We start from the raw sequence: 22529 nt of genomic DNA on the forward strand, positions 1-22529 counted from the left end.
TGTCGTCTGCTCCCTCATTACAGCTGAATCCCATGCAGAGTTCTGGGAAGCTGAGATAGCTGAGAAGTGAGAAGCAGGTAGACCGCTGCTATGCATGAATTAGGAAAAATAAGGAAGAGATTTGCTTGATAACACGGTGATAATGGGGAACTGGAAGCATCTGTTTATACTGGAAGAAAGAACAGAATGAGAAGTGTAAATATTTCGTATGTTTAAAGAAGCAGGAAAGAAAGCGGCATAAAGAGCTGTAATGTTTTCCATACCTCAGTCTGTGAGGAAAAACTGAAGTGGTGAACTGATAGTCCACTGCGGGATCTTCCAAGGGATGTGGGCAAAGGCCCAAAATGGTAAATATGAAAGCAAACAGGTTACAACCTGAGTTAATGTGGAACACAGGTCAATCACGTACTAGCACGGAGATGAGCAGCCAATTATTTTTCTTGAGCTCTAGATTTTAGTTTTTTGTGTATGCTGCTATTTCACACCCTGAAACTAGCAGAAAAATATATGCATTATTCATGCTATTCATGGTAGACATGCACTGTAGTTTCAGTGAACAGGACTGGAAGTAATACCAGAGGAAATAGAGGCCTTAAAGGAAGACAGTAATCTCAGAAACCTCAGAGTGTCACTATAATTTTATTTTTTTTAAGGAGTCTGTTATGATAATAGTAAGGTTTGCAGAAGATTTCTGCAGCATTCAGATAAACGACCTCACAGAAGGCCATTTCTTCCCCAGGAAACGAACTCTGGCTAACACCCTCCAGAATAGGAGCAAGCCATTTAACAGCGAGTGGAAGGAGCCCCACAATGTTGGTTCCTACATGATTGCCAGCAGCCTGAACATAGCAAATGTTTTAGATTTCATGACAGAATTTACCTGGCATTGTGCCCAGCAGAGGCAACTCATCATTTTAAACAGGAAGTAGTATCACTCTCATCCACCGCTTGAAAATGACTTCTCATCTACAATTATCTGTCAATTTTACCTTCTCATTTTCAGCTATCACCAGTCTCCATATTTACAAAAGTCCATTTCTCCTTGATTCTTGTGCTCAGCTCCAAAATAATTTATTAGGAGTTACACACGCTTATCAAAGACAGACAGAATTCATGCAAAAACTAATGGCAGCCTAGGCAGGTTGCTATATATCATTATACAATGTCTGCCAACGCTGCTGTCACAGCACCTGCACTGCCTTGTCCTTTGTCGATCAGAATAAAGCATTAGTACAGTGCAAAGATTATTTTTGTTGTTGTTCTTATAATAGTGTTTGGGCAGTAATACACTGGCAATAAGTGATAATATACCGGGGTAGCAGATCCCCCAGCATTTTGCGAAGAGACCCAATCTGATTGAACCCACCACTTTGCTTCTTGAACTTTAGCAGAAGGAACTCGATTCAGGAATGCTGCCTGCTCTTACAAACATGAGGAAGCTGAAGCAGTGAAGAGAGGAAGTACTTGGGTCCAGGCCAGCAGCAGAACAGAACTGCTCTCTTCTGAGTGGCAGGTCAAAGCTAAATATCGTAATTTGCATTATAGTAACTACCAGCTCCTCCAGCTGTCACAGATGCTGGTGATGACAAGGCACATCCAACACCAAGGACAAGCTGGAGCAGAAACAAACAGGACAGCTCCAGCACTCACCTGAATGGGGGATCCCATCAGATTTTCCCTCTATCCCCAAGACGTTCTCCTGTGGGACTGCCTGGAGCTCTGCCATAGAGAGGATTAATGCAGAAACACCTTCTGATATGTGTCTGAGAAAATTCCCTATCTCTGCCTTCTCACCAGAGAGCCTATTTAGCCTTGAAAACACTGAAAAGTGCCCATTCTAAGCCTCTGGGAGATACCTGCATGGCTGCAAATAAACTTTTTAGAGATTCATCCCATTTGAGAAATAAGTTGTACTTGTAAAGACATTGGAAAAAAAAAACTTTAAAATGTATGTGAGCCCTGAGCTGAGACACAGTTTTGCCATGGGTCCTTCTGGTTTGAAATCTATTCCTGGTTGCTTTTCAAAAGCCTGTCACCTGCAGACTGGATCAATATAATGCATTCATCTTGGGGCTACACCTTGAATCCATTCAGGAAACAAACCTTGCACAGAATGCAGCAGTAGCTGGCTCGTTAAGAACAGACCCCATTCCCCAAATCTCCGAGCTGTGCCTTAGAAGCTGTCCTAAATGGTAGTATATTTTCTGAGAAGAGGTAATCTGACGACAATGAAAAACATTTTGGGCAGTGAAGGGCATGCCAAATTGGAGAGGACGTAGGCTGAAGGAAGAAATCAGCAATTCTGGACAATGTGCACCGGATCCAAAAGGGAAGAGCAAACAGGAAATAGGACAGATATCACATGCTAGAAACGGGATGAGAAGCATGATGGCATGAGAAGCTATATTTTAAGCTAGAAAATGTTAATGAAGCAATAACTACACAAAAACATCGGAGAACAAAATTGTCAGTCACTGATCAATTCTATAATATACTGTATGTCACCAAGTAATGGGTTCTTGTTTTTAACTAAAGGCCAAACTGTGTCCTTCACCTTTATGGCTAATTTCTGTTATAGGATATTTGCCAGTGCTGACCTGAGCTTTTCAGTGTACCAACCTTGGCACTACTTTGGGGTGACTTTTGTGCCTGCAATCAGGCATTTCCTATGAGTCTAAATAGATCTGAAAAAAAAGCTTAGAAAAATACTTTTTTTTTTTTTTTTTTTTTTTTTTAAATGAGATGTGCTCCAGAAATGGTATTTTTTTCGTTACAAACATGAATCCTAGGCACAAGAACTCAAAAAGGCAGGAGGGAGGGAAGGTAGTATCATCACTGAACTAGAACCAGGGAAATCAACTCAAACCAACTTGTACTTTGGCTGGTGTAATATTAATAAAAAGTCCTTGTGAATTCTTTGCAGTCCCTAAATGGAGCAAGCAGGTTCTACCCCCTGGAGAAATATTGATCCAAGACCTGTGACATTTTCATCACTTTCAAATCCAAAACTCTGGGTCCTAGCTACAAGAGACTCTTAAAGACAAGCTCAAGAAGCTGTACTTCGAAAAAATGATGCTATTACTTGTGGAAGAGGACTGAACTGGTATGAACAAGGTGAAGGCAGTAATGTGCACCCCTGGGGTGGGTGAAAAAATGGAGGATGAATTGTTGTTATTAAGTGGACAATCCCAAAATCACTCTAGTAATTTCTTTGCACTGGTTTGGGGAACTTCATTTAAAACTGTATTTATTCATCTAATGGACAACTCAACTGTTTTCCTGCATGACAGGAAGAAACAGATTACTGTAATCTCTGACTAGCTGAATATGACAAATATATCAAATGGGGGGGGGGGAAGATATAGATGGAAGAAAGAAATACTGCAAATAAACACCAAACTTCATTTTATTCCCATCCCTCCCCAGACTGAATTGCTTTTTCTTTTAGGGTGCAGCCCATGGACACGATTTACCATGAACTTTTCAATGTTAGCAGTAATATCACTTATTGGTAGAAACGTAGTGCAAAAATGATTTATGATGAATAGACAGACAAAAATTACAGCTAGAACTATGCTCACAGAAAACTTAGCTCCTTATTACATACAGTGTAACTATATCAAGTAGAGCTCTATAATGCACATGCTGCCAGCACAATTACGCCAGTAAGGAACATGAGGTTTAAGATAAGACAGTCATACAGGATGTCTTACAGACCAAATAACACATATTTGGTAGTGTGAATTAATGTATTTAGTCAGCCAAAAAAGGCTATCCAAAAAAAAAATAAAAAGGCATTTTTTCTTGCTGGTACAATCTGCATCTGCTCTAAGAAGGTCTCTGAGCTCATTTTTTTCTATGCAGCAGCTACACCAGTCCACCTGTTCCAGCCCAGCCTGAGAGCAGATAGCACAGATTAGCAGATGAAAATGCATTTAGGGTTCATAATTTAATCTAACAAAAAGCCTAAGAGAAAAGGCTTGCAGTACAAACTTTCCACCAACTCAGAGAATAATAAAAAGACAGAACTATGTATTCAGTCCACAGAGCTGTGCAGCAGAACCTGAAGCTGCCAAACACAGGCTATGACAGATGGCCAAGGGAGCAAACTTGGAAAGCAAAGGCTTTCAAGGAAGATGGCAGTAGCTTTAAAACTAGCCAGCAATTGGCATGATTGTCACTGTTAGAAGTCTGTCTCCTGAGCAAGTTCTAGCTGCTGCGTTTACATGCACACCCATGCATGTATGTGTGACTGCGTGCGTGCGGCTGGCGCTCCACTTCCCTGCAGGGAAGTATTAACAGCCTCGGGTCAGCCCAGTGCTGTACATCCCTGCCAGAATTGCTATGCTGGGCAAGAGCTCAAAGAGCTAAAATTCCTGATTGCCATAGCCAGCAGAAGCCCCTTGTGTAGAAACAATTATACGAGCAAAACTCCATTTTCACTGGCTGCTTTTACTCCATGGTGTATTTTATGCACCAGTACAGAGCGTACCTTAGCCATTATCTCTGCATCCAGAACCAGGGACACTTTGCTGCAAAGCATACCTTGAACCTCTATGAGAAATACGCTCCAGGTCTAACACAGGAGGCTGCCACTGGACTCGCTATGATGAAGTCATCTTAATTTTTAAACAGCAGCAGTGGGATGAAATTGTGTAAATGGCAGAACGCTGCTCTCTCAGCTGACGAAATGAAACAAAAGACAGCTTGCTTGCTAATAATGCCAACCAGCCCACCCTTCATTTAGCAAATATTATTGACAAAAGCTGAGATGATATCATGGTAACAGAATTCATGAGCATGTTCAGGCTATAGCAAGCTTCTCCTTCCTCCCATTGATAGTAAGCTTTGTTCTTGTCCATTTATTACTCTGGCCAGCTCACCTTTCACATCTTCCCCCGTGGTTTGGCCTCATTCAAGAAGATGTTATAAAACCTCCCTGCTCTCTTCCTTCCCAGAATGCTTTATTCATCTCATCTGGTCCTGCTGCTATTTGGCTAAAAACAAAATTTACTGATAGAAATCTCTCTGTCAAGCTGGCTGACAGCAAAACTTAACTCTGTTTTCCAAATGTCCTCAAGTCAGTTTTCACAGCGCCTCTCATTTGGAGAGGCATCCATCCTCCACACTCCTCACATGGAAAGCTCAGCTGGAACTTCCTTGGAGGGAGACTAGTGTTATCTAACAGAAACCTTCCCCTCAGCAGTAGTAAAAAAATCTCGAAGAAAATGGGAGAAATCTCTGGAAATAACATACAACCAAGGTAGATGGCATACCTGTGACAGCAGGCACCTTGTGTGGTATAACGTGTAAGCTCTGTGCAACAGAGCAACCTAACCCATGGCTCTGTGCGTTGTGCACATTTATTCCTACCAGACCAGACTCTTTAGGGACTGACTTTCGATGGCATTGCTTGCCGGCTGATAGCAATCTCAAGTTCCTTTGTCGTATTTTGAAAAAGCAGAGCTGCCATGCAGGCAGCACTGCTGGGCTCATCACATTCAGGCTCTGTGGAGCAGATTTTATTCCTTTGTACAGAATACTTGATGTATTTATCCTGGCACTTGACTTTTTCCTCACGAGACACCATCCGAGTTGTGGCAGCTTTAAAAACCTAAGCTAATTCCATATATACAGAGAAAAAAGGCTGAGCTGGCAGGATTTATCCTACTGAGGACACACATGACCTGTGTTACCTTCCCTCTTGTAGGTTCATAACAGCCTGAGTGGTGCCAGGTGGACCTTGCAGCTTATTCTGAAGGTTTGCTCTTCCCCTAGGGAAAAAGGTGCTGGAAAGAGGAAGAAGCAAGTGGGGACTCTGGCAATAATTTGTATAGTGAGCTCCATATCCATAATATAAAATATGCTCCTAGTGGTTCAAGTCATCAGCAGGAATTTTATTTTCAAGCATGTGCCTTTAGCTCCCAGCGCTGGGAATGTGAGCTCCAGTACAGTTAGCATACACAGAGAAAAAAAGTATGTACACACCAATCTCTCTCAGAAGTGTAACAAGCAGTATGTTGTCATTAAAATGTTATGTAGCCAATCCTTCTGTAATATTTCCAGCAAAAATTGTTCCTGAAAATTTATAAGGCAGAAGCAGAAAAATATCCAGAAAAATGTGGCATGTTTAGTTTTACTTCCATTATTATTATGATGGTGATGATTACAGGATTATTAAAGCTGAAATTATGTAAATGAGCAACTGACATAAAATTGTGTCTTAGAAAGGCTATCAGTGATAGATGGCAGCGAAGCAGACGACCTTTTCTTAACAAAATATCCTATGAATTCTTAAGCTGTAGCAATGAATAAAGTCCCAAAGGGAAAGACAGGATGGAAATCATCAAAGTGTCAGAAATTAAAGACTAAAGCAACTTTTTGTCACAGGGAGTTCTGCTTGATGTAGCTTTTTTAGTCCCTCTAGGACCCAATTCTTCCCTGCAAGAGCATAAAACCAACACCTCTGAAGGCAGCTGAATGCACCAATCCAAGCTCACTGCCTGGTACCTTCTGCTTTGGCAAGGAAGCCCAGTGCTGTTCCCCGAGTTTCTTCACATAGTAAGCGTGATTCTGCATCCACCACTAAGGCAAAACCTAAACCCTCCCAGGGGGATCACTAGCTTTGCTTATTTTAAGTATTTCATACTACAATTTCAGTTCTTTTTAAATTATTGCTGACTTCCCATATCTGGAAAGAAACTAATATTAAAACATCCATCACATTCTTTGCTTTCTTTGTGCATTTTTAAATTTTGCTATTAAACTTTTATAAGAACATGGTCTCTCATGATTGCTATGGCTCCTTCCTATGATTACTCCTAACATGCTTGACAACTACGCTTTTGCTCTTGCAGAAACAGCGTGTGCCTTATCTCATGATCTGAGAGCACATCACATAGCCTGCATTTCTGCATGTTATGTTTTCCTCTATACTTCAAGTGTTGTTTTTTCACTATATGTTAGTTTTTGTTGTTGTTAATGTTTTTTAATGAAATGACCTTATTGATAATAATAATTATTATTACTACACAAACATGTATTAGGTCTGCAGCCTCTTCTTTTTCTTACTCATACCTGAGACATCTCATCTAAATAGAAATTCATGGAAACCCCCATTCATTTCAGTTGAGCTCTACGACAGAACCCCTGGTAAAAAGAAAAAAAAAAAAAGGTTCTCTGTGTTCATGTGTGTATGTGGCTCTATGTGCCACAGCTGGCAAGCAGTTATTGCTTGTACAGTAGTCTGTCCAGATCCCAGGACAGAAAGCTATGTGATATGCTCCAAATTTTTGTTTTCAATATCAACACACTATTGATGGATTTTTCAGTTACAAAAGAAGTTAAAAAATCATAACAGCTACAATGCCTGTTCATTTTATCTAGTGCTCATCGCTATAGTATGAGATTCTTCAATGTTCATGAAACAAAGCCTTTTCTCTCCCTCAGAATTCATTTTAGATTAAGCCATTAGATCTCACAGCTGCAGTTTAATGTAGGATTTTAGGTCATCTCAGAACTTACCCTTTTCCAAGAACAGTTTTAATCTTTGTATAGTACTTGAATATAATTCTTATAATTATGTTTCAAGTGTTATTGCAGCTATATTTCAGATTTTACGTATGTAAGAAAATGCTATATTATTTTAATACTGATGGTAGAATAAAAATCTATTCAAAATTCACCTTTCAGGAAGCACAATCAAATATCCAAGAACACTATTAGACTTGCTCAGCATAAAGTTTCAAACTGCTAATGGGTTTTAAATTGATGTCATAATGCTGCAATTTAAATACAGGGTGTTCATTAATTTTGCTAGAACTCTTTTTAGAGTAGGAGTAGTATGGAAGAGGGAGGAAGGTTATATTTTCTATACCCGCTTCTTTTTATCTGCTTGCCCATTCTTGATACACAAGAAGTATCCTCACATCAGCTTGGGGTGGAGGCATGAAGTTTACTCAAAGGACAATAGGCTTCAATTAGGTATCAACTCTGGAGTGGTATCAAAATTAAATTTTTACAAAAAAATACCAGGACTATGATAAAAGTAACCAAAACCATAGACATGGCATTTCTTAAAAGATAGATTTGATCATTTCAGGACCTATCACCAAAATCCAGAGGTTCAAAAGAGAGGAATTGGGTAAAGGTCATCTCAGCCATACACCTCCTTTCCACTGTAAGGTCAAAATTCCTGTACTTAGGTGAGAGCGCACTACTGCAAATCAGGCATCCATCATCTCTCTCAAATCTGAGAGAGTCCTCCCAGATGTGCACCTTGAAAAGGGAGAAATCTCCCTGTGGAGGACTAAGGGATCCTCTTGTCTTGTGGGGAGGGAAGGGATGGGATGCAAGTATTCTAGGTGGGGAATCATCTCTTTCCGAAATATCTTAAAAGTCAAATTAAAATGTGTCTAGACATAATGGGCCAGTATAGTACAACACTTCACATCTATTTATACTTCAAATATAGTATGTTTACTGTACATAAAGTCAGTTTTTCTAAAGCTGTTGCTATAGCTACAAATCAAGGAAACCATAGCAACAACAGTGTATTATGCAGAGCCCTAATTAGGGATTAAGTTATGTCTCTCTTCGCAGTTTATATTAAATACTCCCATATAATCTAGTTAGAGTAATCTTAAAATGTTTTCAGACTTTTTTAATAATAAGAATTCCATACAATTATACTGTCAAGTCAAATACACAACATACTCAAAATGTGCCTTTACTGCATTTTTTCAATCATACCTAATAATACACATGTCACTGGTTTTTACTTAAGTACAAATGTTCATATCACCATATTTTCTGACCTTCTTTAATACAAATCATTGATCACTTTACCCCTAACCACCAAAGTAATTGATTTTCTGTCACCTCATAAGGTTTTCAGCTCTTATCCCATTCAGCCTTACCCAAAAGAAATTAACTCCTCCCAACTCCAACTATTTTTTCCCATGGATTAAAGGTGGATACTTTTTCTTCCCTCTTCCCTTTTTCCTTAGAGAATAAATATGTGAGAGAGGGATGGGAAAGGAATATTAGACAACTGACAGGGCTGGTGTTAAAGCACATTCATTACCCTGTTTTGCTGACCTTGCATGTGTGTTATTTTAGTACACAGAGAAGCTGGCACATGGCAAGCCAGGCACACTGCTGCATGACTGGAGCCTGAGAGGAACAGGTAAAGGAGAACAGAGAGTGGTGAAGAAAGAAGAAGGATGCTGGAAGTGGGTGAGGAACAGCAGGCAGCGTTATCAGACAGCAGGAGCCATGTAGGGCCCAGTGGGGTGACAGGCTTCAAAAGACACCCTAGAAGACTATGAACATATTCAGTAGGCATGCAGATTCTCTCAACAAAAGAGAAAACCATAATTCATGTCTTTAAAAGCCTCCTCTCCTATCTTCCCTTCTACCACATACATTTCTAATAATTTATTATGGTATAGTTTCCCCACCTTTTGGTCCTTGCCCACTGCTGAGATGGTAGTGATTCCTTTTTGTAAAAACCTTGGTTACATTTGTTTGGGGCACTAGCTGCCCTCACAGCCTGGACCTTCTGCTTATCTCACATACTATAGCAGCATAAAAACACCAGGCAAGGATATCCGAATCCTATGAAATGAGCAGAAATTTAATGTGTTTGGCACTTACCGAAATGATAGATCTGTGGCTTTAATCTCTGAACAACTGAGAAATGCTGGTCATTTTAATACAAATAGCATACCGGTGCTTATTTACACGCTTTTATAAAGCAATCTGTTATTTAGATTGTAGTCACAGAAAACATCTGAGTGCAGGTTAGGAACATGAGCTGCGTAAAAGCTTTTCACATGGGCAGCACAATAAAACTTCTCTCGCACTGGGAATAATTAAGTCAGAAGATAGTGCATTCACAATTAGCAGGGCATGTTCAGTTTCTTCATTATCATTTTAATTAGCAAATATTAATGTAATCTACAAGTACAAGGGGGAAAACAACTAAAATTACTAAGTTTAAGGAGTCCTTCATGACCTCAGCTAAATTGAGACAAATGTCTTACTAATCAGTACTGGACACCAACTTTCAGGACATTCATTTCCATTTACTGTTAGAACTTCCAAGCGTGTTATCAAATTTAAGAATGAATTAAGGCTCCCACAGGCTACATCTAACCTTTGATGAAGGCAATGGTTAATAAAAATGGATTAGACGCTCTTCTCCTCTTCAGTTATCAGTTCAGACTGATAGTGATCAAGTGACTGTGGCAGCTCTGCCTCATTCAGATTCCAAGCCTGTGGCTGTGGCAATCACGTAACCCAATGACACACAGAACACACTGCCCTCTCATTTTTAGTGGGTTCCCAGTCCTTTTATGTTTAAGATATGCTGGATGAAGCCTTAGCCTCTTTGAACTCAACAGCAGAGCTCCCATTCATTTCACTGGGACTCGGATTCACCCTGACTCAAACAGATTTCCTTTCCGGTGCGTGTCCTTTTTCTGCCCTGTAGATGAAGTACTTTAGCTTCCAATATAATCAATGATGCATCTTACATGAACAACAATTAAAAGATAAAGAGGTTTAAAAGAAGCTAGCTCCTAAAGACTACAGTCATTTCTCATTCAGATTTCCATTTTTAACACTCTAGCAGTAAAATAATAAATAACTTGTCCAATGCGCTTGTGGGACTGAATATCATGATGTGGTAAACTATTTTCATTCTCTATAAAAACTGTTACTTGAATAAATCTGATTCATGAATATAATAATCACAATTTTATGAATTAAAATTAATAGTAAATGGAACCCATAGTATTTCTCATGATTGACAGTGCTATAACTAATCAGAAAGAGCTTTTAGAAAGTTTTTTTTGCTTTTTTTATTATGTTAGCAAACTTATTTTCCAAGTTTGCATCTGTTATTAATAGCATACACAAAGACAGAGAGGGGAAGATTTTGCAGAAAAAGCCCCACTGCCACTGAAAATCAACATTATCATTAGACATTTTGCCAACTTAGATAGTTTAAAGCTGAAGTCCTTGTAAAATACTATTTTATCTAACCCCAAAGAAAGTATTTTGCAAGGCAGCTAGAGGCCAAAGCATTTTAAAAATATAGACTGAAAATATCCAGTTTCAGAAAAATCCTTTAAATCTCTAGCTCTATACCTTTTCTAAACTCACAAACATTCATATCACAAATCATTCTCTTTTTCTTCTATGCACACAGGAAGACAGATAAATGACTTCTTACCTTGGTATACTAGGCAAAATTAAGTCCTAAGACTTCTATCACAAACATACACAAGACAACTTCTTGTGTACAAACTGAAGGTTGGAAATTCATTTGGAAAATTCCCTTGCTTGTGTAAAACTTGTGTTACGGTCTTCACTGTAACCAAGAACGATTTTGAGCCCAGCTCACTTTTCTATCCACTGCAGCCAGTACAAAAATTAAAATAATTAAATGGTCTTTTAAATGGCAGCACACTTTTAAAAGACACTTTGCTCAGACACACTCCTTTCTTTAGTCTTTACACTGGGCAGTAGAAAAGTTACATGGGATGAGAGTTTTAGTTTTTCTTTTTTGCTGCACTTTTGATACGAGGCCTTACCTCTTGTGTTTTCACGTTTACATATCCATAGTGAGTCCTCAGAGGCTGCCTTTGGCCATTAGAAAATGGTATCCACTTGACACTGGTTTGTCCAAAGCAGTTTAGAATCAAAGGGAAAGTTACTTCATTGGTGAGACGAACGATGATCAGACAGAGGAATGCTGCAATGAAACTCACAGCAACAACAGACTTTCTCTGTGATAAAAAGAAGAAAGAAAAAATAATAAAATTAATAGTTAACTTTAATTTAAAAATGTATCTCCTATTATAGCATGAGGGAAAAATGGTTTAGAAAGCTATTGTAAAATTATTTTGCATGGCAGTCACCTTGCTGCAAGAACAGAAGAAGACAGGTGTACTGGATCATTTTGCTTCAATAAATGTGCATTTTGGGGATTGAGAGTTTCTTTTAGAACAGGTAGGAAATGAATCGACTTTGCTCTAAAACTATCAGCATTTTATTTCTTACAAAGTTTCAAAAAACATCTACCACTTTTAAATTTTATTTGTATTTGGAAGTAAGATATTTTTTTTTCTGTAAACATCCACAGCAAAGCCTCTATGCACAACCATCAGTGCTGTAGGCACACATAAATATACAAAGTGAAAATGCCATTTGCATCCACACCAAACAAAGTCTACTGTGAAGAGGAAGATCACTGCTGATTTTCTTTATTGTGTGCTATTTTTAAATAATCTCTGTGCAATAGAACTTACACTCTAATCTTAAATATTTTAGAATGGTTGGTGAAGTCAGCACAACCTGCTGCCTTAATGCAGGTTCACAGATTTACCAAGGCATTAGTATCTTGGACAAGATGACCTCTGTTGTTAATAATGTACCAGATCTGAAGCCTGTATCTACTTAACCTTTGCTTTCCACCTCTAGCATATCCAGTTGGCTGGACTGGTTAATACGACCACCAAAAGATACCAACCTTTTCCCTGGGTAACTCCTCAGTCTACAGGAGAAAAACTTAAAGAAATAAGCTAAAAATGATGGGAACATCTATTTTTAAAAATATTGCAATCGACTACTTCTGGAAAAACTACTTAAGAACAAGAAGGGTTAGTTGGCATATGTAATGGTTCTTGGTACGATACTCAATTGTAAAGGTGATCTTTTCCAATCTCCCTGAAAGAATGGAGCAATGATCATTTACAGGTGTTTTCTACAGTACTTCAACAACATTCTAGCTTTACCAAATTTGCTACAGTTCAGTCATCCTAGTGAATTTAATTCTGTCACTCTAAACAATAACAAAGAGATTTATTTATTTATTTATTTGAAACCTAAGAGCCTACCTAAGTGTAACCCTCAATGCTGGGTGGCAGAATCTGATCCCCGTAATTCCTGTCTACAAACACCACCAATTAGTGGGAACCAGCACCTTACATGTTCAAGACTGCTTTCGTACATGGAGGCAATGAGATCACGGGTGCTGCAATAGCAATGGAGGCATGAAAGCTGAGCTCTGACTCCACCATATAAAGAATTTCTTCTTTGGATGTTCATTTGAAGATACTAAAATTCAAAACATCAAGCAGAAAAAACAATGGTATTTACACAGCAAGCATCCAATGAAACAAGTAAATCATAAGTTCCACTGAACATGACACAGGAGGCTCACGTGCCCCCGCACAGAGCCTGCAGGCACTGCTGCCGTGCTTTGGGTCAGCATCTTGCCACCAAAAACAGTGAGGATCACAAAGAGCACACAGAAAATTTGCAGGGATATTACTGCACTTAAAGAGTTGAGAAAATAGTGCCTTGTGGTGGGGTGTCACTTGCACGGCTCTATCCGTACTGAGGTATTCAGAAGCTGCAATTAATAAGAAAGAAGAAACAAAAGACTGAGATGGGAGACCTGGGTGAATGAGGTCACTGAGGAGAAAGGGGAGAGGATGATGAAGAGAAGTATTTTGGCAATGTGATTCAGTGAGGAATCTCAGTCAACTAATGGCTGTGTAATGTAAAATTAAACCCAGCAAATCTCCAGAGGACACTGTAACAGCCACAACCCAATCACAGCTCTCAGCATCCATGGAAGCCACTGCACTTTTCATCAGCTGCATTATAACAGATTTACATTAAATTGCAATAAACTGGCTGGGGAGCACTTCTGTGTCACTTTTCTTTGTGCCAGATGGAAACAGAAATGTTTAGCTATATATCAGGGCCTTGTAAGTGTTAAGAGCAGCCAAGATGTGCAGCACAAGTGATAATCGTAAAGCAGTGAAAAAGAGCATAGATTAGTCATATTATTTATTGCAAATCTGAATTAAAAGATTGCAAATATTTAAAGTGGAATTTAGATACTCATTCCACTGCATGGGCATGCTTCAGTCAAAATGTCCATGACAGGAAAAAGTGATCCTGCCCTATGTGAGGCCACTGTCTGATTTCCACATATTCTATGTTCCTGGCTTGTCAAATGCTTTTTTTTTTTTTTTTTTAACTTTCTTTGTTTTGCACAGAGATGTTCTGAACTTGAAAAGGATTGTGATCAGCTCTGCGTTCTTCACGTAGGAAGTTTTTCAAAAGAACCTCCACCCCAAGAAGAAGTCAGACTGTGTAGCCAGATCTTTGGGCCTTCATTAGGATGCCACGCGCTTTTTTTATTCCTTCTCTTTAAATGCACTGCAACAGGAGAAAGGAAAGTATGACTTTCTTTTGTTTTGTCATTTAAGAAAATATTGTTTGAAAAAGAAAACAGCAAAGATTTTTCTGTACGTTGCTTAGCTAGAAAGAACCTGCAGTAACCACAACAGCACAGTGAGAGAAAGGAATTTTTACAACAGAAAGGAACCGAGGCATCTGTTCCCATTGTTTGGAAAAATAAAAAAAATCGTGGCATATGCAAACAGAATACCTGCCTAACATCTTGTACAAAGGTCGAGAGTGTTCAGGATTCAGTTTGACTGCGAATTTTATTAAAGGCATGAGATCTAACAGTATGCATTCTCTGAAGGAAGCACTACTGCAAACTGGAATTTGACTGGCTTTATAAATTTCACTGTAAAAATATTTTAAAACTACGAAGCTCCTACTTATAATTTTAGCCTCCTTCAAGATCAAGTAAGGCAGTCTGCTCTCTGCTCTGTGGCCAAGAGTACTCTAAAGGACACTTCTAAAAAGAAGTGCTTCTCCTGAAATTCCTCCCTCCTTTACCTACTCAAGAAAACAAAACAAAACAAGCGAACAAACAAACCAGGTACTATTAATCATCAAGCAGTTCCTGTAAAATCTCCCTTCCTGCAGACAAATAGATTTTGCCACATTTCCTCTGAAAAAAATAATAATAAATGTTAGCGTTAGAGCTTCCAGGAATTCTCTACTAAACATGACAGAGAAGCATGGAGCTATATACATGGATGAATACCAGACTCTAATCCATCTCAAACTTCTCTGCATCAACATTTTAAACACTTACAAGTAACTCCATTTGGGATACCTAAACTAATGTGAACTAGACACTGTACAAAGAAAAAAAAACTTTTTTCCTTCTTAAAATTAACTTCTCATGGATGCAAATTGTCTCCTAAAAAAAGAAATTTTCTCTAACATGAAAACATCCTCTGTAAAAATCTCAAATTTCAGCCAATCTTTATGTTTTTCTAACTAATTTAATGTAGATGTTTTGCTGTTTCTACCATGGTCATTCAATGTTGTTAAAAAAAAAAAAAAAAGATTAAAGTGGGTACATTTCAGACCAGAACACAGGTACTGCCACTCCCCACGGGCAAAAATTGCACATCAGAACTAAGCCGTTTCTTCTCAACTCTTTTTATTCAATATCCACAATAACATAATCCCAGTTTTGGTTACTTCTGACGCCAGGCTGACTCTGTCTAGTGTGTATATGAAAATCAGAAACCAGTAGGCATGATTCACACTTCTAAGGCTTAAATTTGTATTTATATTGCTAGGAGAAGGAATGAGATAAAACCAGGACTGTCCTAACAGTATGCTGGTTAGGATTTCATGAAAAACTTGGTGGCAATAAAACATCAACAATATTTTTGTGGGTATATATATATCTGTCTTTTGGTACCATGGTTCCTATCACTATTTATAACCTTCATAACATCTGGTTTTGGCTATTTACCAGTGCCAGGGTGATTCATTAGCTTCAGTTTGGCAAGAACTTGACAGTCTGAGTGAGTTTAAGTCATCCCTCTTTCATAATCTGTTATGAAGTGTAAAGCTGAGACCCTTTTTTATAGTTCAGTAAGACCTGATACATTTTTTGTGTTGAATACAGTTGTCTAGCAGGGAGGTAGAAAGGCAATATTTTCAGCATAAGCAGAGAATTTCATACGTTGTAAATTTTACTGAGGTATGTAGTAATATCTTTATTATGATTCCTAGTCCAACAGCAATTCTCTGCCACTTCTGATGTATTATGTGGCAAACAATGTCAAAACACTTTGTAAGCAATAGTAAATCCCCATCCCAGTGAGATTAACAGTAAAGACCCATTTCACAGATGCATAAACTGATGCTGAAAGCAACTTCCTCAAGATCACAAAAAAAATCAACAAATCTACTCCTAAACTTTTATTCTAGAACAATTTTGTCTCTCAGAATTATTACTTCCATTAATTCTGCCTGAATTTTTTAAGTGCCAAAGTTGAACATAATATTATGGAAGACTCTAGTGGAGAATCACTGGAACTAGTAAAGTTCCATGCCACAAACAGTAACTGAGAATAGCTTTTTTTTTTTTTTTCTTTTTTTTCAGAAATCGACGTTTTCAGTACTCATTTTCTCCGTTATTTTCGTGGACACATGATAACACTGTGCTTGGAAGGACAAATGAAAGGTAAAGAGCTACATGAGGGTGTTAAGTATCTAAGATGACACAATATGCAGTAAAATTTACAGGTATAGTGAATAACTCAATCACTTTTTTAATATCTCTGCACATTAAACTACTGTTGTTATGGGACTGATGCAGGGTTTCAGGTTTTTTATTCAAGTACGATACCAATTGAAAACAATAATGGTTACACTTACTGAATTTGTTTCATTTTGTAGACCACTATATGGAAAAACTAGTTTATTTAATTTTCTCTTTTATTGTCTTCAGCATCCTCTTCAAATACTGCTTTCTGATACAACAGAGCATAAAATGAAATTCTTTCAGCACACTACTTCAGCATACCTTCTGATTTCACCAGTGCTGGAAATAAATATGCCTTCCAGCTATCCCTTCTGGCCTGAACCTCCCTTTCACAGGGCTGCTGGAGGGAGACTCAGGCAGGGGGCCTGAAACTTTTCAGAGAGGGAGCAAGACTGGATAGCAAACATCCTTTTAGAAACAGACATGTATCAAACAACATTTGCATAAAATCGGTAGATGAAGATTTACTTTTTTCTCCTCCGGAAGTGAAAGCTAATGTGAATATGTTCAAAGGCTCCACGGGAGAGGGCTGTCAATGTTTTCTCTCTCAGGAGAAGAGAACAAAGCAGGTAGGGGGCTATATCAGAAGTAAGATCTGGTTTGAGTTCAAAACCCAGAAAATTAAGATTAAAGCAAAATTTTAATATTTTCTGGAAAAGGGCACCTTTGCTGAAACCTCAATGTAAGCAGCCAGGAAGAAGAGGCATAAGAGCAGAAATGAATATCAGTGTTACAGAAACAACAAATGCTGTGTACATGAAACTAGATAGAAAAGGTACGATGAAAAAACATACAGCTCGTATGCATGGCCTGGGAAGTGTTTCTTCTAAGCATGTACCCTCAATCAGGACTGCGTTCAAGGCTTATGACGTTTGAGCAGGCATGAACAGAAGACCCAATACTTTCTGCATGCCTCCCCTTTTGGGGGGGCTCCGGCCTTTTATATAGCTAACGCTGCTGAAAAGCTTTCAAGAACACAGCTCCCATCCATCTTTTATTGTTGTCAGTTGTTGAGAACTTGTTACATAATTCAGTTTTCACCGTGATATTTTCAATTCAGTCACAGATGAATGAATGGTGTTGTAGCTAGATTTATAACAGCTCAACAGTGTTTTCCACAGCTAAATAAAACATATTCAAACATCTCATTCATTAAAAGCCAAAAATCTGTACATAGTGCTCAGGCTCACTGAGGTAAGACAAATGAGAGCTTCCATGTCACTGTAAAAACACATTTGACTTGAGCTACTAAATAAAGAAAAACAGGAATCAGCAGACAAATTATTGTCCAACCAATTGATGTAGCAGCAGCAGTCTGTATTAAAAGCTTTCTGTGCTTACATACAGGAGGATTGTTGGTATTGCAAAGCGTTGCTAGATTCCAGATATTGGTCCGTATCACTATTCCCCCGTCCCCTTAACTGAAAGCTGGACAAGGAGGAGTTCTTTTTGTCTGAAGACCTTCTTACCCCTCCAAGTGATTGCAGCCTGTCCAGTGTTTTGACTTCTTATCCTTTGACCATTGTTTCTCACGCTCTTTTCTTGCTTACCTGAAGGTGGATTTGTGCTTCCCTCAGTAGCCCAATTCTGACCGAGGATACCCAATGCCAACAGCCCCTGCTCCCAACAAGGCACAAACACATCCTTAGCACAGCTCAAATTTTCACAAGCAGAAAGTCACAGTAGTGCCAAGGCAACCTGAACTTTGGAGCAAAGGATGCCTTCTGCCAGCCTGCTACTTCATCTTACTTCATCTTAACTGAAAGCTGTCCAGTAGCTTACAAGATCTGGCCCATTAAAACACCCATGGCAGAGAAGCACACTTTAAATAAGGTTGTTGATTTTTCATTCTTTAAGATCTGTTAAGAATATTTAATCTAATATTGCTGTTACTGATTCATCAATGTCCTTCACAACTATGGTGGACTTCATCAGCAGCTGTAGGTGCATAACATACAAATACTAATGCAGCCTCTGCGTGATAGAGCAGTGTTAAAGAGAGAAAAGAAAAAGAAGCATCTGCAGTACACTCCCAAATGGTGGTTGGTGGTTTTTTCTGTGTGTGTGTGTAAAATAAATAAATAAACTGCATTATTGCCCAGCTCTTCTTATCAATAGCTTGGCAAGCTCTCAGACACGCAGGCTGATGTGTGTTTCCCTATAATAGAACTGCTGGTATAAGAATTTGTGATCTTTCAACCTGGCAGTTGGTTGCTACTACTTCTTGAAGTACCACCTGATTGTAGCTATTTTTCACCTGCTGAGAAAAAGTTCAAAGAAAAACCACCCATATCAGAGTATTAACTCTTCCCCTGCCAGGTATACCTCACCGAGGTGACCTCTCTTTCTCCTCTGTAGAAACAGATGAAGATTCATGATAGGCAACATCTTCAGAGTGAGCCCATTACTGAGTGCTTTCACAAGCATCCTGCCAGACACCCTGTAGCTGCCAACATTTTCATGAATAACACCATGCAGAAAGTTGGTTCTTTCAACCAGAAATAGACTCAAAAATACATAAACTGGAAGAAAGGCAACAACAGAAAGCCCTACAGATGCATCAGGAAAGATCCTTAGCAAAAAAAAAAAAAAAAAAAAAGAAAAAACAACAGCAGACCTCTGATATGTAGATCTCTCTATATAGCAAAAGATATACTTATTAAAAGCCTATTGCATTTCTTTATTATTTTATATGAAATATCAGAAATACTCAATTTCTAGTTTCAAAAAATTACAGGAAAGAGAATGTGTTAGCTTATAAAATCAAAGTGAGATAAATTCAATTTCTGTTCCTAGCAGTAAAATGCTCAGTGGTTCACAGCAGGAGGAGCAGACGTTAATCACGTACATATATGCTTAGCACACGCTACCATGATGGAACCTCTGGAAGTACTGAATTCTAGATAAGAAAAAAAAAATCAAACAAATAAAATTAATCATATGACAGAAGCCTGGAGGCAGAAGAAATTAGAGTAAATAAAATGTTGTACCAACTCCATATTCTCCGGCTGCACATCTGTGAGGAAAATGCTTTTTGCTGGAAACCTTCACTTGCCTGCAGCTCACTTCTACCTGCAGGGGAAAGTTTGTGCTACAGAGCAAAAATTGCATAACCAGAAATTCACACAAGCGAAATGTAATTGCCTACCACCATCTGGACAAGCCCAAACTTCCTCCATTTAATTATCCTATGTAAAGATCCCCGGCTGCCAGGCTGGACTTGAAGCTAACAAAACTTGGCCTCATGCCTCAGTTTCCCTCCAAAGGCCAGCTAACGCTGCAAGACAAAAGAGATCTTGCCCAGCCTGTTGCCTGGCAGGACTCTTGCTCTGGCCCTTCACATCAGCTTCATCCTACACCGAGGTCGATACTTTTGGAAACTTGCTCTGAATGCTCTCTCAGCCACAGTGCACCTGCTATTCAAAGGCATGGGAGGAAAAACAGTAGCAGGTGGTCATTTTTCAGTTTAGTCTTGTGTTAGGCACCCTCAGACTGCCTGTGTACCTTGTTGCAATGCAGATTAATACTATTATCACAGCAGTACAGCACAAAGCTTTCCATATAAGATGCAGATCAACTGTGTTAAACACCATGCATGCACGGGCAGACCCAACAAGTTTGTGATCCAAGTGAAAAATCGAAGGGAGGCCCCCATTTTAAATTCATTTGTAGGAGTGGCTGCAAGGAGCGATGCTGTGTCTGCACTCACCCAGATGGGCAAATGGCCTATACATTTTTGGCAGAGATCTTCCTTTTAAGTACTGGCATGGTCTGACCTCGCTTAGCTCATTTCTCCTGATACCATCACAGGAAAATGCTTCAAATCAGCATGAACTTAAAGAAAATTCCCTGCCTGTTGGGTACAATTGCATTCCTTCTCCTTGCAGGAGTCGGTTCATTATTCATCCTTGGAAAGCATGAGCAAGAGGATATCAGAAGCTGCCACAAGAGAGACTCTCCAAACTTCAAGGAATATGCAGCGTTATAGAGGCCGGGATGGCTGCTCCGGTACCGCTCAGAAGTTGACGACACATTCCTCAGCTGACTAGGGAGCTGCTTACATCAGGGTACTGAAACTCAATAAAAGCACGGATCAAGGTAGTGGCCTCAACTTAATTATGAGTCTTATTGATCGTGTCTTCACTTTGTTTTAAAAAGAAAAAAAGAAGGCAGCACTAAGCTCACAGCAAGACCTGGCGGGACATTGCAGAGCAGCCTCCTTGGCTGTTCTGAAACCCAGCGACAAATCCACAGTGGACAATCTTTGCCTTCCGTGCTGACCTCTCCCTTCTAGGAGTTAGGAAAATAATTTGTGGGAATTGTTTTCATCAGAAAGAAGCAAAACACTATTTCACATTTACCATAAAATCCATGATCTGAGACATATTTTGTGAATACACCCAGTTTAATGGTGTACTCGCAGTGGAATAGCACCCAAAAGCCACAATCAGCCGATCTCCATTGTACTAAAAGCTATAAATTCTTTGGATTCATTATTTCTTCAGAGCATCTCAATAGGAGCTAGAGGAAATCATAAAAATTGATAGTTTTCCAAAAGAAATTCCTCTAAGCAGTAAAGTTTAATCTCTCTCTGATCTGTTATCCTGATAGAATAGAACAGGGACGGTAACGTATACATCCTACCCAAACACACATTCCATCATCATATCTTACTCCTCTCATGCTGGGTGAGCTAACTGAATTGAACTTGACCTTCAAAGCCCTTGGAATGCAACAAAATATTTCTGTTTTCTGACATTTATGGGTGGCTTTTCTGCATGACTGCATTTATTGCCTAGAAAATAATGGTGAAAGCTGTGTCTACAGACCTATTATAAACACTGACAAATCACATGAAAGGAAGACAGATTTATTTGGTATAGATTACTCCAGAGATAATCTAATCAAATCTAAGATTTACATTTTTAAAGCAGATAAAAATTCACTGAGTTAGCATTTTGATACAATGGATATATATTACCCTTTTATTTTAATCTGCAAGTGTCATTGAACGGATCCAGGCTTTTGGTGCCTTTCCTTTTGCTTTGAAAAGCCTTATGTATTTCATATGAAAATGCAACTTTGAACTAGCACATGCACAAGGAAAACCCTATGGAAAATTCTTACAGAAGAATATCAATCTCTGTCTAATAAAGCTTAGATAAGAAATAGGTTTGGATACGAAGCTATACTAAAAACTAGGAGTGCTAGATATGAAAAGACAAACACATCCCATTCATGGCTTTCCTAAAAGAAAGCACATCTGGCAAGCATACCAGAGGTGATCCTGAACATTTTGCTGACACACGCTGTCCATTTTGATGGAACTGTGACACAAACATGCGCCTAACGATTTTTCATCCTCTAGCTCATGAAATATGGAGGGGATGTCAGACATGATCCCAAACTCCTCAGCTTGCTTCATCCACATTTTCCTTATTTGCATGCAAGAAACAAACAAAAGCAATAAAAAAAATCATTCAAACTGAGCTTAATTTTTGTATGCTTGTAAATGAAAATGACAGTGGCAACGGTGCCCAGTACAACCTGTGGGCTGTTCTCCAGGAGACGAGATGGGCTCACAACACAAAGGAGGCGCCTCTACTGTGTGACGGACCCAGGTGGCTCTGGTTCCACGGCCTGCCCTCAGGCAAGTCACCTCTGCTCTGTTCCTTAGCTTCAGTTTGTAGAAGTGCCCTGACACCACCAGGGTACGATGTTTTTACTTAGGTAACAGCAATCAGTTTGTACCTCTGGCTTTACCCCAGTGCTGCTTAAACTGCAGTTACAGACAGCAGAATTAATCAGGACAGGACAGAGCCCTGTGGCCACATGTCCCAACCACCTTCCTCTGCATCTGTGTCCTTGCTCAAAATGTTTGGGTTTGTAGCATTTCGCACGGTCGTTACAAGTTACGGGAGTATTTTATGATCTGCTCCAATCACTGTACGTCATGACAATTATCCCACAGCGCTCAGAAATAAAGTAGCCCAAGATTTCCTCAGCGAGCCTCTCAGTCTTT

At 39.1% G+C, this 22529-nt stretch overlaps 1 protein-coding gene across 4 annotated transcripts in view; it reads right to left on the reverse strand.

Annotated features, from left to right (window-relative positions):
* Positions 1-22529, reverse strand: part of ST6GALNAC3 (ST6 N-acetylgalactosaminide alpha-2,6-sialyltransferase 3) — a 228180-nt gene that overhangs the window by 101915 nt on the left and 103736 nt on the right. For all 4 annotated transcript variants that reach the window (XM_035332981.1, XM_035332980.1, XM_035332982.1 and 1 more), the window contains exon 2: positions 11601-11795. In XM_035332981.1, the coding sequence (XP_035188872.1) occupies positions 11601-11795 (195 nt within the window). The remainder of the gene's footprint in view (positions 1-11600; positions 11796-22529) is intronic.

Source organism: Oxyura jamaicensis, chromosome 8 (assembly GCF_011077185.1).
Source record: "Oxyura jamaicensis isolate SHBP4307 breed ruddy duck chromosome 8, BPBGC_Ojam_1.0, whole genome shotgun sequence".
NCBI classification, from domain to species: Eukaryota; Metazoa; Chordata; class Aves; order Anseriformes; family Anatidae; genus Oxyura; species Oxyura jamaicensis.